The following is a 19,729-nucleotide window of genomic DNA, read 5'->3' as shown; positions in this document are numbered from 1 at the left end:
ATTATACTAAAGGTGGGTGAATGGAATATACCTTAACATCAGGCATGGTCTAATAGAGTGTTGAAGCAAGCTCAAGGGGCTGAATGGCCTCCTGCTATCCACCAGCTGCTGCCACGGTGCGGTTTGTGGACTGTTGAGTCCTGTCTGTGTTGGGTGAGCACAGACCATGGTGCTCACGGCTGCCATATACTGTTCCTGTACGGAGGCCCACACTTCGCGAGCTATCTTGTCTGAAGTACCCAATTCACAGTTTCATGATTGAGGTGAAACATCATCGGGTGCAGAGGCTGGCCCTTCAACCCAACCAGTCTCTACTGACCATTAGCCCCCCAACCCTAAATTTACTCCACATTCCCATCAACTTCCCCAAATTCTACCCCTCATCTATTCTCAAGAGGCAACTTACAGCAGCCAATGAACCTTTCAACTTCCATGAGATGTGGGAAGAAATTCAAGCAGCCAAGAAAAGCCCATGCGATCTCAGGGGTGAAGGTGAAGAACTTGCAAGCCACACACAGCACCAGAAGTCCGGAATGAACCTGGTCCTCTGGTGCTGTGAGATAGCCGGACTACTGACGATGTTTCACCATGTGCTCCCAGTTGTGCTGTTACCATGTTTCTGTTGGTATACTGTGCTGTTGGTGAGTGCCATTTTTAACTTGCAGATTCTCCGATGAGAACACTCCCACCACTGATTGCCGGAGGGATTATTATTCAGAAGTTCATCGTGACAGAGAATAGAAACATGAATGACGGTTCATCCACTGAATATGAGATAACTATGGTTCCCTTCAACTGTAGCTTCAACTTTCCTTTGCTAGAGATTGGCTTTGCTCAGGTGAGTTTGACATGGACCCTATGGAAACCACAAAGCTCAGGTTTAAGATGAGGGATACTTCCTACTTGCTTCTAAGTGTAGCTCTAACACTCTAACACAGCAGCTGCATTTACACCCAAAACTTCCGCTCAGTGGCTATACTGTGTTACACCTACAGCGCACATAATCGTAACTTACTTCGCCAACACTGGGTTGCAGAAAGTGCAGACACAGCAGGAACACCTCCCAGACCTGCTGCCTCTGTTAGGTAAAGGGAATATCATCACCTGCAGGGATCTCCCCCCCCCCCAACCCCCACCACCACCACCAACCCATGCAAGTATATCATCCTTCATTGTTACTGATCTGAACTCTGCTCCACAGCATGTGGGAGCACCTTCACCTGCACTGCATAACCCAAGGCAGTAGATCCATGTGCTCCTGAAGTAGCTGATACTAGAGTCAATGGGACTAGAAACTCAGTCCTGTCTGTTATTGGAATTGATGGGTCAAGAACCTCGCTCATGACCATTACTGGAGATGATGGGACGAGAACCTCACTCATGACCGTTACTGGAGATGATGGGACGAGAACCTCACTCATGACCGTTACTGGAGATGATGGGACGAGAACCTCGCTCATGACCATTACTGGAGTTGGTGGGTCTAGGGCAACTCTCCTGTTTGCTATTGGAGTTGACAGCTCCAGAACCACCTTCCCATCTGCAAACTCCATTTTATCCCAGCTCCTTCTAAGCACTGCCATGGACTTCTCATTATTCCATCCGCAGCTGGTAATCATCTTTTTCACTAAAATTAGTCCTACCTTTCCTCTTTCCTATGAACTGCTTCCCTATCAATCTCATTTCCAAGAGAAGTTGTTTTATGAACAAAATTTCCATGGCTATGAAGCTGTTAAATCTCTGAGCAGGTTTCCACATTATACTCTTCTTGTCTACTCACCTCCAGAATTAACGTGGCAGGGTGGACCATGACATACTGTAATCCTCTATGATCCCAATCTCCCAGCTAACCCCTGTAAGGTGGAGACACCTGGGTGAGCACAGGAGACCTAACAGGGCCAGGCCTACATTGTACACCACAGAGTGCACCATTTTACACTCCTCTCCTTCTGCCAGAGGGCTCTGAGTTGCACTGGCAAAGGTGGAGGAGAGTTGCAACTGTGAGACAGTTCTCTGCAGCGGACTGCTGGGATTATCCTGGAGCTGGTGGATACAAGGTGCATTTTGGGACAGGAACCGTAAAATGTGTCTGCCAGCCACTGATGGTGTGCATGACATGTTGGTGTAAGAGTTCCGTTCTGATTCCAGTGTTTCATTGCATCCTCCCTCCAAGCAAAAATTCCCAGGACATTCCCTATTATCTTACTGCCCCCCTGTGGATCTGTGCAACACTGGTATTTTTGGCTGTGACAGACTGCGGCTCTCAGGTTTTCCCACCTCTGTTTGAGTGGAGATTGGGAGAAGCCCTGGACAGGGTCAGAATTCTGTGCTAGGAAGTATAACGCATGCAGTTACTGTTTGTCTAGATCGCATTCAACAGCTCTAAGGACAGGGCTGCCTACAGGGGATCCACCTGGCCCAGCGAGTCCATTATAAGAGTGTGGAGAAGAGAGGCAGCATCTCCTCCCATCACTGGCACCATGGACATTCAGGCCTACGGTCAGCTGCTGAAGGGTGAGTTATGAGGGCTGGAAGGCTTTGGACACCAGCTCTGAATCTGCTTACCTGCTGGGAAACTTTGTCACATGGTTAAATCTGGGATGTTCCATTGGTAAAGTCCCACACCCTGGGATAGTTCTGGATCTGCAGGTAAACTGGCGTAGTGGAGTTACAGGGTCATACAGCATGAAGACAAGCCTTTAGTCCAACTGGTCCGCTCTGACCAAAGTGCCTCCTTCAAGCTCACCTTATTTCCCAACATTAGGCTATAACTTTCTAAACCTTCTCTGTCCATATACCTGTGCAACTGTCTTTTAAAAGTTATTGTATCTGTCTCAGCCACTACCCCTGGCAGTTCATTCCACGTACCTATCATCCTCTGGGCCTGTGGGAGGTGTGTCCTGTCACACCCAGCTGGCAATGTTTATGTCTTGTGGACGAAACCGGGACACACACAGCAGTTTACAAAGGAACAGCAAACAAGGTCTATTTGCTTTGTTTCCTGGTAAAACCTCAGAGTTATTGGCTTCAGTTTTACCTTCTGCCTCACTTCAGTACAGCCTTGCCCGTCTCTATCACCTGCTGGGGTTCAGGCTTGGAATCTGATCCTGTTCCCTGACGTCTGAGCCTGTGCATTGTTAGTTCAATTCGTACTCCTGAAACTTGTGGTTGCTGTCCAGGCAGGTTGTGGTCAGTGCTTGCAGACTAGTCAGACTATAACCCAGCTAAGACTACAGAGTGAGCACCCACCCCCAGCACACCAGAGAACCCTCAGCCTGGACAAACAGCATGACAAACTGTCCAGTCAGTCCTTTGCCATGAAAGAGGGAATAGGTGGGGCCACAGTCTCAACAGATACCCGAGCCACCAACCCACCTACTGGAGTTACCAGAGGAATCAGGTGGAATCGAGAGAGAAAGAGTGCTCAGCCCCCTGGGAATGGGAAGATATTCTAGCAGGTGATTGGATGGATAGAACCTGTGTTAGGTATCATTTTAGGATTGAACGGTTAGCACTAACAACCATGAGGACCTTTGCTGTTCCTGAGAAAGTAGTAAGTAAGACAAGGTGAGGGGGAGAAGAACATTTCCAACGGCAAACCCCAGCTCACCAGCTGCCAGGACCAGAACAGACACTTCCACAGTGAGGGAGTGACTGGAGGAGAGGGTGCTGGTCACTGGGGAGCTGGAGAGATACTGGAGGAGAAAATACTGGGCTGTAGAGGAGATGCATTGCCATACACTCCTGGACCTCTGTACCACTCTGATGTCTGTTTTTGGTTTTGAAGGATTGCCAGTCAATATCTCTACCCTGGAAATGCAGTACAGCTTGCAAAGCATTCCTGAGGTTGGGACTGTGGCCGTGCAGGGGGGAGGCAGCTGCTCCAGTTACGACTGGATAGTGACGTGGCTGAACAAGGTTGGAAATCAGCGCTTGCTCCAGGTGAGAGGCAGACCCAGGTGGGACAAAAACAACACATCGTCCAATCTCCTGTTCTGACTACAGTGGAACCAGGTGACAGGCAGATCTGGACAAGGGTCTGAGTGGCTTCACCCTTGTCACATCCCTGTTGTGTTCAATAGACAATAGGTGCAGGAGTAGGCCATTCAGCCCTTCGAGCCAGCACTGCCATTCACTGTGTTCATGGCTGATCATCCACAATCAGTACCCTTTTCCTGCCTTCTTCCCATATCCCTTGACTCTGCTATCTTTAAAAGCTCTATCTAACTCTTTCTTGAAAGAATCCAGAGAATAGGCCTCCACTGCCTTCTGAGGCAGAGCATTCCACAGAACTACAACCCTCTGTGTGAAAAAGTTTTTTCTCAACTCCGTTCTAAATTGTCTACCCCTTATTCTTAAACTGTAGCCTCTGGTTCTGGACTCACCCATCAGCGGGAACATGCTTCCTGCCTCCAGCGTGTCCAATCCCTTAATAACCTTATATGTTTCAATCAGATCCCCTCTCATCCTTCTAAATTCCAGTGTATACAAGCCCAGTTCATGAGCTTCTCAACACTGCCCAATGTTGCAACTGGTCTGACCAGATGTATTGGATGTGATTGAGGCGGGAGGGTGGGGATAGGTTTTTAAACACTGGCCATAACTGTGAGGGTCCTATTTGGCCCCTGTTCACTTTAAGTGAGTCACTCCACTGTCACTTCTCAATCGTGGTTCTCCATCCTATCATGTGTCACCTCTTGATCCATGGTTCTCCCACTTGGAGAACAAGACAGCTGGTGCTCAGGTATCCCGTTCCCTCCGAGTCCTTCTGCATGTTGGCCATTCCTTCACCATCACTGAGTCGAAATCTTGGGATTCCCTACCTGATGACATTGTGGGAGCACCTTCACCTGAAGGGTTCCAGCAGTTCCAGGAGGCAACTCACCCTCACCTTCTCAAAGGCGTCAAGAATGGGAGTCAATGCTGGCCTCACCATAAATCCCCAGATCCTGATTATGGGAATGTATGGGGCTGCTGCCAGGAACTCCTGGTGGAATTTCTTGGATAAAATCAAATAACCACAATTGGATCGCGACACTAAAAGTGTCAGATGTTGAAATATCTGCTGATCCTGTGTTGCAGGTTAATGATTCAAATGTTCATGGCGTCGATGCAAGAATCACCGTCACTGAGAATAAGCGCGGAGGTCAGTTTAGTCAGCGGCTGATTGGAGACCTGTTCCGCACACCACACGCTCTGCCCCAGGTAAGCTCAGCAACCTCGCCACACAAAGGCAGGGAACCTCGGCAAGTTGAGTTTATTGTCGTGTGTGCAGACATAGGGAGGTACAGGTACAGTGGAAAACCTGCTTGCAGCAACACCACAGGCACAGAGGTGTAGACCACACACAGAACGTAAACCGTACCAAGCAGTAAAGAGAAAAACAAAGTATTAGTGCAACAAAAAGCAGGCAAGTCCTTGGTAATGCAGTGAGTGGTCTGTAGTGTTCTGTTGCTGAGGTAGGGTTAGAGTTGTATTGCCCTTCAAGCCTGCTTTGTAAGGAGATATGGATATACGTATATTTGTGCATCCTCTCCATACATCCTCTCGTCGCACACCATCCCCACCTAACCATCAAATCCCTTCACCCTTCGAAGATGCAAAGCACAGCGCCATACAGCTGTACACACCTCACACCCGAAGCAACTGGGAGCTGAGCATTTCACTTCCATTTGTTGCCATTGTTTCCCATAGTGCAGAAAGCATGTGTCGCCTTACCACGAACTAGGTCAGTGTCCTCTAAAACTGCAGGGTTCTAATAATGCTCTGAGGTCTCCAGCAATGAACAAGAACATCCACGTGCACACACTTTGTCCTTCTCTCAAATATACAGAGAATTCAGAAACACTCAACAGACCGGCAGCAATTTTGGAAAGGAAGAATGAGCTGACGTTTCAAGTTCTACGAAAGGTCTTTGTCTCTCCACAAACACTGCCTGACCCGCTGTATGTTTTCAGTGTTCTTTTCTCTTTCAGATTGCCAGCAGCTGCAGGGTCTGCTTTGGGTTACATTTCCTGGATGATCTGGTGGATCGTAGTTTTAACTGTTAGAAATAATCCTCATCCCAAACTGACAAGGTCTGTGTTAGATCTACAAATCAGGTTTCTGAGTTGGGAAGCAGAGGTTTTCAGTCCCTGCAGGGGAGTTCACCAGTTCTACCCATCTCTGAACATTCACCATGACCAGCTCACCTTCCAGTCTCACAGAGAATACTCCATAGCTCTTTACAAAGCAGAAAAGCCCATTTGGTCCAATAAACACACGACAATACCCAGAGCAATCACATTCCTATTAATTATCCCTGTGAATTATTTTCCCTTCACTTCTATCAACTCCTCCCAGATTTAAAGTTCAAAGTAAATTTATTATCAAAGTTTGTATATGTCACCATGTATTACCTTGAGATTCATTTTCTCGTAGGCATTAGAACAAAGGAAAACAATAGAAACTACACACACAAACTGACAAAGAAACAATGTGCAAAAGAAGGCAAACTGTAAAAAGCAACAACACTAATAATAAGTAATTAAGTAAATACAGGAAATAATACTGAGAACATGAGTTGCAGAGCCTTCGAAAGTAGGTCCATTGGTCAGAGTTGAGATGAGTGAAGTTATCCATGCTGATTCAGGATGAAGGAGCTTTTCCTGAACCTGGTGGTGTGGGACCTAAAGCTCCTGTAACTTCTTCCCAAAGGCAGCAGTGAGAAGAGCTTGGCCTAACTGGTGGGTTCTATCACCCACCTGTACACTAGGGCACATTAACCCACCAACATGTTGTTGACATGTGGGAGAAAATGGGAGCACCTAGAGGAAAACTCAGGGAGAACTTGTAATCTCCACACAGGCACCACCAGAGGTTGGGATCAGACCCAAGTGTCTGAGCTGTGAGACAGCAGTGCTCACCGTCACAGTGTGGATCAGTGGTGAACGCAGCTGCCCCACAGGAATGCCAGCTTCATAACAACTAACACACAGAAATTCCTGGAGGATCTCAGCAGGCCAGGTAGCATCTCTGGAGGTTAATAAACAGTCGATGAAGGGTTTCGGCCTGAACCGTCACTTGTTCATTTTCCTGCATAGAGTCTGAGTTCCTCCGGCACTTTGAGTGTTTTGCTCAAGGTTCCCAGCATCTGCAGAATCTCTTGTGTCTCTTCACAACAGCTGGCGCCTGTGGGCTTCACGGTGCAGTGACGCAAACTATCAGGACCACCTGGTCGTTCATGTCCTTTCCTTCCCCACAGGTTCAAGTTTTCATCAACAGCATTCCCAGCAAATGCTCTGGAGATTGTGGATACAGATGGACTTCTGCGAAAACCCCCGTCATTACAGGCATCAGCCCCAGCAGAGGTATGTGTAAATTCAGGGACTGTCCGAAGGCCTGTTGTGTCTGAGCTACTCGCAGCAGGTGTACCCTTAAAACACTGGTGACTGTCACAAGGGATGGGGGTGGGAGAGGCCAATTTTCCCCTGTAGATTCCACCACTCAATTAAACCATGGCTAATCTGTCGGATACCGCTATTGTCTCACAGCACTAACACCCTTTCTGATCAATAATCTGCCTCTTGCACCTGTCCCAGTGGGTTACCCCAGATTTCGGCCCTACTCTGTGCGATGAGCATACAGGACGTGGAACAGTACAGCACAGCACAGGCCGTTCGGCCCTGTGCCTCTCGAACTAGGGGCAGGATGTCAGCCGAAGAAATCACCTATTTCAGCTGGAGAGGAGGTGGAATTTCTCGTCTCAAAAGGGTTGTGAATCCTCTGCCCAGAGAACTACGGAGGAGGGGCCAGTGACTGACGTTCTGGGGGACTGTGAGGGGAGACTGGCATTGCAGTCATGACCAGGTCACTGGAGCAGACTTGGGGGGCTGAATAGACTACTCCTGTCGTGTTTCCTCTTATTATGTTCCAGCTCCAGGTTCGTCGCTTTCCACCGTGGGCACAGCCCTCAGTACGCCCCCTCAAGCCTGCAGTGACTGTGACCAAAGAGTAATTTTGCCCTTTGCTCCCGCAGGTTCCTCTGTTTCAGGCACAGTCCTGACTATATCAGGCTTCCGATTCACCAACAGTTCAAAGACTGACACCACCCGCATTCTGGTTGGAGGAGCCAAATGTCCAATCACAGGACTGACTGGTGAGCTGGTGCTTAAAGCCAATGAAGCCACTGGGGTGAGTGGGGGTAAATCCTGGAACCGGTGTCTCGCCACATACAGGAGTCAGTACAGTGGATCCTTCCTCCTGTGGGACAGGTGCAAGTCTGGGATGGTGAACTCTAGGCAGCTCTGGAAGGAATTGTTCCTGGGTTTCTTTAGAAGCTTAGGAAGAGGCCACATTTCCATCAGTCAGCTGCCTTTAGTGATCCCATGCCCCTATGCTGTCTGCATCTCATTGAACCCCAAATGTTTTCAAATTCCCATTGAAGGTGTGATTGTCCCTGACTCTCTCTGTGGCAGATCACACCATTCACACTCGGCCTGTGAGTAACAGTGTTCCCCCACTCCCCCTCTGTGTGTATTGGTGAGCTCAGGATCAGGTGAGCGGAACACTGGGATTGAGGAGTGCATTATTGGGTTTGGGATTGGGCAAGTGGATCACCTGGATTGGGAGTGGATCGCTGTGACTGAGGGGTGGATCTTTGGGTATGGGATCAGGCAGGTGGATTACTGGGTCTGAGGAGTGGATCATTTGGGTTTGAAATTGTGGAGTGGGTCACTGGACAGGTTGGTGATGCTCTTCAACTCACTTATTCAGCCATTCTTGGAGGTCCTTTTATAATTGGTTCATGACTTAAACAAGTGACTTTTTATGTGGTATGACAGCACACTTCATCAACAAACAGTGAATATACAGGATTGCAACTGAGCAAGACATACCAGAGAGGCTAAGCCAGATACGATGCGATCCCAAGACGCATTGTGGATATTAATAGAGACTTGTGGCTTATTCAAACATGAAAGCAAAGTCCTGCACTTTCTGTAAATCTGAAGTGAAGCCAGAAAATGTTGGGAATGCTTGCAGACCAGACAGGGTGTCTGCTGAGACAGAGAATTACCGTTTCACGTCAATGACTTCTCATCAGAACTAGAGCTAAATTGGAGATTAACATGCAGAGAAAGAAGTTAGGGAAGAGCACAAGGGGAGTTCTGTTATAGGCTAGAAGACAAGGTAGAGACAGCTCAGAGGAAGGTGCTAAGGGGGCAGTAGTGTTGGAAATCAGACTGGGCAATTAAGTAGCTGGAGTAGCACTTAAATTCACTCTGGAGGGTTATAGTAATGGGAAGAATCACCTCTTGTTGATTGATTTTGATGACCTGATTGCTCTTTTGTTTTACCATCAGATACTGAAATGACCTGTCTGATCGGGCCACCCAACATCACAGTGGCTCCAGTTACTGTCTACATCGCCGCACTTGGCTTGGCAAAGCACTCAGGCAACCAGACATTCACTTTCACCTATGAGCTGGAGGTTGCCGGCATTTCCCCTTCCACAGGCAGTGCTGAAGGTAGTGACAGTAAAATAAATGAGCAGCCAATTAATTCACTGTTCATCAATACTTATACCTCTGCATGAGTGGTGCACAGCTACTTAAGTTGACCAAAAATTATTAATATTGAGTTTGAAGTTTCCAGCGGACTACATTTTGTGTGAGGTTCACCTGTTTTCATTGGACTTGCTGGAAGTATATATGGCCTCTGGCAGCTTTTGTATAAAAATTTCGATAACACGAGCTTTTTATTTCATTCTGATTGAGGCATAATTCTAAGATAACAAGGACATGTGAGTTGCTTTCACTTGGGCATCAGATTTCACTGTGAAACAGAGCAGCAATTTAACAAGGTGGCTAAACTTGCAACAAATAGCCAAAAAGTGGACAATTGATGTCTTGGATAGGGACCTTTCATCTCAACCTATAAAGTCAACTGTCTATTTCCCTCCAGAGGTGCTGTCTCACCCATTGAGTCTCTCCAGCATTTAGTGTGTGATACATGTAGTTACCAAGTGTGCCAAGGATCAAACCATGCTAGACATTGTAATAAATCTTCCAGAGGATGAACTTCAGAAACCTCAGTGTTGTCTTGCTGTATACAACCAGTTTCACTCCAGCTAATATTTACTCATCCATTAACACTTTATTGAATACAAAAACGAGGAACTCAGAGGGTTGAGCAGCATCTGTGGGGGTGAGAGTTGGGAAATGAATTGTCAAAGTTTTGTGTTGAGACCCTGCCTCAGATTCTACTGTAGTAAACGTGCTTTAAATGGACGGCCTTTTTAATTGTGGATTTAGGTGTACAGGGTACAGGTGATTAATTACAGGCAGCAGAAAGGTACAATCAGAGTGTTGGTCTTTCTATGACTCCTGGATGTCTGTATCTGCCTGCCCTGTCAATGACTACAAATGCCTGTACCTAGCCTAACCTGTGTGTGGCTCCTGGTTCCTCCACTTGAATAACTGCCATTAATGGCTCTTATCCACTGAGGCCCAGGCCCTGACCCAAAAAAGTGATTTTTTTTTAACACGTAGATTGTTTTCCCAATCATGAATAAAGCTCACAAAGACCTGTCCTTTACAGAGTCATTACTGGCCTCCAGATCTCAAGTGAACTCTGCAGACACCACAGTATAGCAAACTCACTGTGCAGAGAAAGATGTGATCTTAGTGCTTTGATGTGCAGCCTGTCCCATCAACTCCAGCCTGGGGTTACTCACACTGATGTCAGGGAAGACTAAGATCAAGTTTAACTTTATCTCCATGGCATACAGACCCAGGTGTATAAATGCTGTGAAAATTAGCTTTTGCAGAACATTATAAACACAGCAAACAGATGTTAACATAAATTATACACATAACTTAATGATATAATAAACAATCACACTTGTGTAAGACTGAGGCAGGGAAGAAAGAAATATAGACCGAGCTAGTGTTAAGGTTTTTCAAGTTGGTTCCAGAAACAGGTGGTGATGAGGAAGAAGCTATTGTTGAACTATCCTGTGTGAGTCTTCAGGCTGCTGCACCTTCTGCCTGATGGCAGCATTGAGAAGAGGGCGTGGTCTGGATGGTGCCTCTCTGAGACGTTGGCTCTTGCAGATGTTCCTGTTGGTGGGGAGATCTGTACCAATGGTTGAACTGGTCATGTCCACCACTCTCTGTAGCCTCTTGCATTCCTGTACATTGGAGTACCCATGCCAAGCTGTGGTGCAGCCAGTCAGAATGCTTTCCACTGTACATTTTGTCAGAGTCCTCAACGACAACTGGATCTCCTTAAGCAACATTTCCCTTAATGTCAGAAAAACTAAAGAAGTGGTCATTGACTTTAGGAAAAGGGGTGGTGCATGTGCTCCTGTCTCCATTGAAGTTGAGAGGGTTGAGAGCTTCACGTTCCAAGGAGTAAACATTACCAATTGCCTGTCCTGATCTAACCATGTAGACACCACAGCCAAGAAAGCTCTCTAATGCCTCTAATTCCTTAGAAGGCTGAAGAAATTTGGCACATCCCTGTCGACCCTTACAAATTTTTATTGACGCGCCATAGAAAGTCTCATTGGCATTGGAGTTGGTTCCTTATTGTCCATGTACTGAGATACTGTGAGCAGCTTTTCTTGCACACTATTCATACAGATCAATTCAAGTTCTGGATGATTAATGTCTTGGTGTGGCAACTACTCTGCAAGTGACCACAGAGAGTTGTGGACACAGCTGAGTGCATCATTGAAACCCTCCATATCCATACTTCTCTCTGCCTCAGTAAAGCAGTCAACTTAATCAAAGACCCACCCACCCCAGCCATTTTCATTTTCCCCTTCCATTGGAAAGTAGATGTAAAAGCCTGAAAGCACATAACACCGGACTCAAGGACAGGTCTGCCCTGCTGTTATAAAAGTTTTAGTTAGTTCCCTGGTAAATTTTAAATGAGAAACCTGACCTCACAAGCTACCTCATTATGAGCCTACACCTTATTGTCCGCCCGTACTGCACTCCCTCCCTATCCATTTACTCAGCATTGTCAGTCGATTACCTTGTTTACAACACACTGTGCAATGAATGTGTCTGTATGAACAGTGTGCAAGAAAAGCTGCTCGCTGTATCCCGGCACGTGGACAATAAGGAACCAGTTCCAATGCCAACGAAACCTCTAAGGAAGTGGAGATGCTGATGTGCCATCTTCATGGCTGACTAAGACAGATGCTCTGAAGTTCTGACCCACCCCCAGGCACATGAGGCAGCTCACTCTTTCCACTGCAGACCCTTCTCAGTGTTGGCCTTCACTCCAAGGTGGTGGACATCTGGACAGTCCCGAAGTGACGGTTAATTAATGGGAGCTGAGGGTCAGAGTGATGCATGTCTGGGTGTTAGGTTGGTAATTTGTTTGTTACATGTGGAGATTGGAACACAGCCGGAGAGTGGATCACTGGAGTGGGTCCAGTACGATGACAGGATAGCTCAAAGGGCTGAATGCTCCCTACAGCACCAACCCCTGGGTGGGCCGTGAGTGGCAGCACTGGTATTTGAGCCCAGGCTACCATCAACTCTGCTGGCCTTTCTGTTTCTGCTCCAGGTGGGACCGTCCTGACGATATCCGGCTCCGGTTTCCCTCCCGGTGCAACAGTTCTCGTCGGAAAGAAGCCCTGCCGCCTCCTCACGCTGAGCCCCAGTGAGGTGACCTGCAGTACGCCGGCTGTGAGTGGTCCGTGGCCCCTGGAGGGAGTGGAGGAGTGGGTCTGGATTGAGTGGAGGAATATGTGTGTGCTGGAGTGTGACTGGCTTCTGGGTCTCACTATGCCTGCTCCCCTTTCCCCCTCGCCTGCTATGTACAAGTGAATGTTGGGTGTAAACCGGCTCCAAGCCCCTACAGCATCCCTCCTCCAAATAGAGCAACCTTGCGAGTTCACAATCCCACTGGGATGCAGATATAGCAACCCCATTGTTTACATCCTTTTACTTACTAAGAGTGCATATCTAACTGTAATTTATTGATGTCATTCTGGAACACAATAGACACATTCCTGTCTATGTAATTATATCGAATGATTGCGATTTTAGCAATGAAATGAACCCATTTATTTTTGGGGGATACTCCACTTATCAACAAAACGTCAAAGAAGGAGGGTGCCCACCTGATGACCCCGATGACGTGCCTACCCTCCCTCCTTGTCACCACTCCAAACCCACTGCCAACATCGAGAGTGCCAATTTACCATAGGGATTGAAACATCAAGTCCTCGTAGCTCTACTTCCTGTAACCGGCGTACGTGGAATTTCACACTGACATTTACCTGGCATTCACTCAGTGTTACACAAGGACAGAGAATGCCTTGGATAAAGAGCCCCGTCATCTCAGGATGACTCTCTGTAATAGCTAGTTTCAGCCCTGTTAGAAAATGTCTGGAATGATATAATTGTGTCGAGGCATAATAAATGTTAGCTCTCGTGGGGAGCTGCAAGGGGAACTAATTCTGTTGGATGTCATAAATTACAGTCACAACCCATCTGCTGGTCCTTAACTTCACCCGAACACACAATCCCTGAAAGCATGCTCAGAGGAGGTATAAATATTTAATAGTGTGAATTACAGGTTCTGCTGGAGTTCTACCTTATGTAAGATTCATGAGAACAATTACCAGGTAGACTGACTAATGCGCACAGCCCTGGTTTCAAATTAGGTGCCAGCACTAATCCTAGGATCAAATTTCCTGGTGTAGGCTTCATGTTAATTATAATGCAACATGACTTCGTGTGGTAGTTGAAGTTATTCAGGGTTTTATTGAAGCTTACTAATCTTGCCATTTTGATTACATTTCATCTGCTCGGGGAAAATGACGAGAGAGCTTTTAATTCCCTGTCCTTCCTTTTTCTCTGCAGGCAGCGGCTGGAGTGGCCAATATCTCTGTGTTCACCAATGAAACACATAGCACGTTGCCCTTCAATTTCACTTACACCGAGGTGAAAATGCCGGCAATCTTGAAAGTAACTCCCACAGCGAGCAGTGTGGCAGGTACGTCTGTCACTTGCATAGGGTCCGAGGTCTGTCGGTGGCTGGCCTTAAATGTTTCAGGAGCTCTGAAGAGGTGGCAGAGGAGAATCGCCAGGGCATTCAGTAATAAAGAGTGTGGCCTGAGGCAGTGTCTTCACCTGAACAATCAACAATTCTCCCATCCCCACAGATGCTGCCTAACCCACTGAGTCCCCCCGGCAGATTGTTCCTTCACATTCCAGCATCCGCAGCCTCTTGTGTCTTCAGGAGGTTGTTGCCTCGACTGGAGGACTTTCGTTATGGGGAAAGACGGGATAGGCTAGCCTTGTTTTCCCTGGAGCAAAGGAAGAAGTGGGCTGATTTGACAAAGGTGTATGAGCTGGTGAAAGGCATGGATCGGGTAGTTAACACACACAAAGAATACTGCAAGATGGGAATAAGCAGGTGACCGCTGTAGGGGTAGATGTGGCACTTGCTCCACTTGCAGGGTTCAGTAACGCCAGGAGGGAGGAAAGAGGGAGACATGTAGAGAGAAGTCCCTATGGAAAACGGAGAGTGGTAGGGGAGAGGATGATGTGCTTTGTGGTAGGGACCCATTGCAGGTGGCAGATGTTACAGCGAATGGTGTGCTGGATACAGAGGCTTGTGGGTGACTAGGTAAGGACAAGAGGAATCTTATCCCTGTTACGGCAGGAGGATGATGGGTTCAGGACAGATGTGTGGGAAATGGAAGAGATGTGGGCAAGAGCACCACTGATGGTGGTGTGGAAACCCCATTCTTTCAAGGACGAGGACATCTCAGATGTTCTAGAATGGAAAACCTCATCCTGAGAACAGATGCCGTGGAGACAGAGGAACAAAGAAAAGGGAATTGCATTTTTACAAGTGACAGGATGGGAGGAGGTATAGTCAAGATAGCTGTGAGGATCAGTAAGTTTATAAAAGATATCAATAAATAGTCTGTCTCCTGAGATGATCAAGAAAAGGAAGAGGGATCTCAGAGATGCACCAAGTAAATTTAAGGGCTGGGTGGAAGTTGAGGGAAAAGTTGACGAAATTGAATAACTCTGCATGGGTGCAGGAAGCAACACCAATGCAGTTGTCAATGTACCTTAGAAAGAATTGGGGAGCATTACCAGTGTAGGCTTGTACATGGACTGTTTCACAAAGCCAACAAAAAGGCAGGCATAGCTAGGGCCATGCAGGTGCCCACGGCTATACCTTGGGTTTGGAGAAATTGAGAGGAGCCAAAAGGGAAATTGTTGAACGTGAGTACCAGTTCTGGCAGACAGAGGAGGGTGGTGGTGGAGGGGAACTTGTGAGATTGTTGTACAGAGAGAAGCGGGGAGTTTTAAGGCCTTTCTAATGGGGGATAGAGGTGCATAGGGACTGGATGTCCATCATGAACATTAGGCAATCAGGGCCAGAGAACTTAAAGTGCTTGAAGTGATTGAGAACATGTGAAGTGTCATGGATGTAGGTAGGAAGGAAGTGAACCAAGGGGGACAAAATGGAATCAAGGTAAGTGGACACGAGTTCAGTTGGCAGGAGCAGGCAGAAACAATAGGCCTATCCGGATAGTCCGGTTTGTGGATCTTAGGTAGGAGGTAGAAGGTAAGGAAGGAGATAGGGCAGATAGTCATTTTCCCATTGTAGGGATATCAAAAACAAGAGGTGTGGATTGAAGTTGAGAGGAAGGAGATTTAAAGGGGATTTGATGGGTATATTTGTTTTGCACAGATTTACTGTGGTTGCTATCGGGAATTTGCTACCAGAGGAGGCTGAGGAATAAGACGTTTAAGAGGCAGTCAAGCACAGAGTTAAGTGGGCGAGGCATATTTGTGTATTGTCCTAATGCAGACAGGTAAGGATAGTGTGGATGGGCCAAAGGTCCTCTCTTTGTGCGAGGATAGTGTAGATGGGCCGAAGGTCCTCTCTCTGTGTGCGAGGATCGTGTGGATGGGCCAAATGTCCTCTCTCTATTCTGTATCCCATGACTCATGCTTGCAATCAATTTTGTCTGCTCTCCAATGAATTTGAGTTTTTACCTTAAGAGGGAGCAAGGAGCCGAGGGCGGGAGGCTGCAGAGTGGGAGGTTGAGGTGAGAGCAGAAAGCCAGGAGTAGGGTTCAAAGCCTCAATTTAATGTCAGAGAAATGTATACAATATACATCCTGAAATGCTTTTTCTTTGCAAAACATCCATGAAAACAGAGAAATGCTCCAAAGAATGAACCAAAGTTAAATGTGAGAACTCCAGAGTCTCCCCCAGTTTCCCCCCCCCGCGTGTAAGTGGCAGCAAGGCAACGAATCCCCCCTCCTCCAGCAAAAAAAACGTGCACCCGTTACCGAGCACAAGCGTGAGCTGAGCGATAGCAAAGACACAGCCCTTGCAGTTATCCCAAAGACTAGTGCATTTCATTTGGCATTCGGCAACCCACAGGTTCTCTCTCTCCCTAATAAGGAAGAGGGAGGTGACCCCCATTTTCACAGTGAGCAGGAGACATAACAACAACCCACTGATTTACGATGTTAAAAAGCCCATTTTATCTCTTTTTCAAGCTCTGTGCCCGAAGATCACAAAAATCTCAGGTCTTCGGGCCCACAGCGAAAGATTTTCCAATCTCCCCGATGACACATGAGTCTCCTGCCGTGACACCCACCCTCGATCCGCCCGTCCCCAAGATCTTAGGCTTCCAAACAGTAGGCCGCCTCTCAGGCCAAACGCTTGGCTTGCCAAACATCGGCCGGTCCTGAAACCCTGAGAATGGGTCCAATTCCCGCAAAGTGCTGAAGTCTGCATGTAACTCCAGGTCAGGGTCTTCAAAAGAACCCTGAAAGGGCAAAATAAAGATATTAAAGATGGAAATAGAGCTGTTTGCAAAGATGCAAGTAAAGGAGTCACTGTTTAGCGCCATCTTAACTCTAATAGGGTGCCACTATTACACCTCGGTGTCGGAGTTCAGAGTTCAATTCCAGTGCCCTCTGTTAGAAAGTTTGTACGTGTGCATGTGGGTTTCCTCTGCATACTCCAGTTCCCTCTCACAGTCCAAAGACATATCAGTTCGAAGGCTAGCCGGTTGTTGTAAGTCGTCCTGTGATTAGGCTAGGGGTTACATCAGTGGGTTGCTGGGAGGCGCAGATCGGTGGTCAGAAAGACACCGTGCTGTATCACTAAATGAAATAAATCAAAGTGAGGGGCCTGGGATAGGGTCAGAGGTCTGGGAGGAAGAAGGGAGCAGGCCAGGAGACTGCGGAAGGAAGACATCAAACTGGGATAGGCTTGGGGGTCTGGGAGGAAGAGGGGATCAGGCCAGGAGACTGCGGAAGGAGGACATCAAACTGCGGTCAATAGGTGCAGTGATCTCAGGGGTCGCTGATGGACTGATCATCTTTGAACCAGGTGAAAAAGAGCAGCCTAACCACATTAAAAATTGCCTTGATAGGTGGTTCTAGTCTGACGATCCATGGGTCGAACTTTGGCAACCGATCTGGAGCCAGTCGTGTATTCATTGGGAACTCTGAGTGTCCGATCCTCCAGTGGTGGACCAACAACATCACCTGTCGGCTGCCCAGCCTGCCCCCCGGAGTGTACACCGTACAGACACATGCCCCTGACAGGTAGGTCAGGCCTTCGGATTCTCTGTAGGAGATAAGCAAAATATCAGACACATTCTACACACGGTGCATTTAGAATCCCCTTCATCTCCAACCCCAAACACATACTCTCACCTTCCGTCTCCATCCCTGCATACACTTCCTTCCTTCCCACTCTCTCCCCTCCCATCTTCTTGATCCTCTAGATACCCAGCCTCTGCAATTCCTGTCTCCCCTATCTCTCACATTCCCCCCTCCCAACAACATCCAGCCCTCCTTCAGAGGGATGAGACCCTTTACTCGACTATAGATAAGCTAATTCATCACAGCCTTTGGCTGCAAGGACACAAGCAAGAATGGTTCGAAACCTCCTGAACCTGGCTTCTGTATCCCAGCAGAATACTTCCATTTGGTTTTATACTCATTTTCACCAATTTTGAGTTCAAATTACCCCCTCCCCCAAGTGCTGATTGACACTTTGACTGAGACTGGCGTGTTTGTGACGAGCCTTTTTGCGGTTCACACAGCACAGGATTAGCACCTTCACACAAATCAAGGTAGAACCTCACCCTGGGGTGCAAAATATTGAATGTGTGACACAGGAGTAATTGTGTGTTGTACCATGTCAGTGGAAACAAATTTCAGAATTCAGGTACTGTTCCTCTCCACCACCAGTACACATGAAACATGAATACTACCCCTTTGTCTTTTAAGACTCAAAGGGCCAAATGGCCTAATTCTGCTCCATGTCTTAAGGTCTCTATCTTTCTCCACAGTAGCGTTACAAATGTTTCCATTAAGTACATCCTGCGCGTAACAGGAATGACACCCTGGCTGGGTTCGCTCTATGGGGGCACAGCAATCACCATCTCTGGGGCTGGTTTCAGTGCCACCCCAGAAGAGAACACTGTCCAGCTTGGTAAGTTTGTGAGAAGCTGCTCTATTTCTCAGTGAAAGCTTCTCACCGGGCTGTTTTTATTCTGTTAACCTGAATTTCCACTTTAACCCTGTTCTGATAAAACCTAATCTCATTGTTTTGTTTTGTTCTGCATCGCTGATGTTTACAGGCTCCATTCAATGTCCCGTTACCTTTGCTTCACCCAATGTGATTGAGTGTGTTCTTGGTCCAACTGGAAGAACTTTCATCATCACCAACAATGGCAGCCATCCAAGTAGGTAGTAACGTCGCGAGGGTTCCTGTCTAGCCCACCGTCTCTCCATGTTCTAACTAGGAGCAGTGCAACAGGTCACTCCACCTTCACCCTATTCTGTAATTCAATTAGGTTCTGGCGGATCTAAATCTTAACTCCACTAGCCTGCCTCGTTGACTCCACTGACTCTAATAACTTGTCCTGTTGACGCCACTGATCTGCCTTAGTTCTGCAGCAGTTAATTTACAAGAGCCTAATAACGTTGACTCCCGCTGGTCGCCTGGACTGACAACCCATTGGGGAGAGAACACAGAACAACATTAGAAACAGAAGCAGGAGTTGGCCTTTCAGCCCCCAGAGCCGCCGCCTCATTCAGATCTCCCGATTCTCTTTCTCAACATCACTCTCTTCACTTTGGTTCCCTGAATATCCGAAAACCTAACGATCTCAGTCTAGAACTTACTCAGCGACTGAGTCTCTGCCGCCTTCTGTGGGAGAGAATTCCAAAGAATTCACCAACCTCTGGGTACAGAAATGTCTTCTCACCACCTGAAAGGTCTCTGATCTGACATCCCTGCGAGGGTAAATACCATCCTTGCACCTACATTCTCGAGCTCCTTAAGAGCTTTGTGTACTTCAGTGAGATTTCCTCTCAGACTTCTATAGAAAACTGGATCAGGGTCTGGTTAATGCGTGCTTACATGACGAATCAGATAGCTCAGGAATCAATCTGGTGCACCTTCATGACTCTCCCTCTATCACAAACGTATCCTTCTTCAGGTAGGGACAGCTCATCTGTACACAATGTCGTTGGAACAGTTTCACTTGGACTCAATATAATCGGAGCAAGAACTTTCTCCTCTTGTACTCAATCATCTGCTATAGTCCATTTACCTCCCCAGCTGCTTGGCGTATCTGTGCGTTAACTCCCTGTGATTTGTGTACAAAGACACCTGGATCCCTTTGAAAACCAGCACCTTGCAACCTCTCACTTTAAATGTGCACT

The 19,729-nt window shown here is 47.4% G+C and overlaps 1 protein-coding gene across 1 annotated transcript in view; it reads left to right on the top strand.

Moving 5' to 3' along the window:
- The window catches only part of pkhd1l1.1 (PKHD1 like 1, tandem duplicate 1), a 154,967-nt gene that overhangs the window by 49,183 nt on the left and 86,055 nt on the right, over positions 1-19,729 (top strand). Inside the window, exons 23-34 of the mRNA XM_072247945.1 lie at positions 666-838; positions 2,367-2,514; positions 3,788-3,942; positions 5,083-5,205; positions 7,244-7,349; positions 8,018-8,137; positions 9,342-9,506; positions 12,562-12,683; positions 13,866-13,998; positions 17,422-17,596; positions 18,349-18,491; positions 18,640-18,744. Coding sequence (XP_072104046.1) covers positions 666-838; positions 2,367-2,514; positions 3,788-3,942; positions 5,083-5,205; positions 7,244-7,349; positions 8,018-8,137; positions 9,342-9,506; positions 12,562-12,683; positions 13,866-13,998; positions 17,422-17,596; positions 18,349-18,491; positions 18,640-18,744 — 1,668 coding nt within the window. The remainder of the gene's footprint in view (positions 1-665; positions 839-2,366; positions 2,515-3,787; positions 3,943-5,082; positions 5,206-7,243; positions 7,350-8,017; positions 8,138-9,341; positions 9,507-12,561; positions 12,684-13,865; positions 13,999-17,421; positions 17,597-18,348; positions 18,492-18,639; positions 18,745-19,729) is intronic.

The sequence above is a fragment of the Mobula birostris genome, chromosome 1, assembly GCF_030028105.1.
Source record: "Mobula birostris isolate sMobBir1 chromosome 1, sMobBir1.hap1, whole genome shotgun sequence".
Taxonomy (NCBI): Eukaryota; Metazoa; Chordata; class Chondrichthyes; order Myliobatiformes; family Myliobatidae; genus Mobula; species Mobula birostris.
Note: the sequence above shows the minus strand (reverse complement) of the source record. Positions and strands in the feature narration are given on the sequence as shown.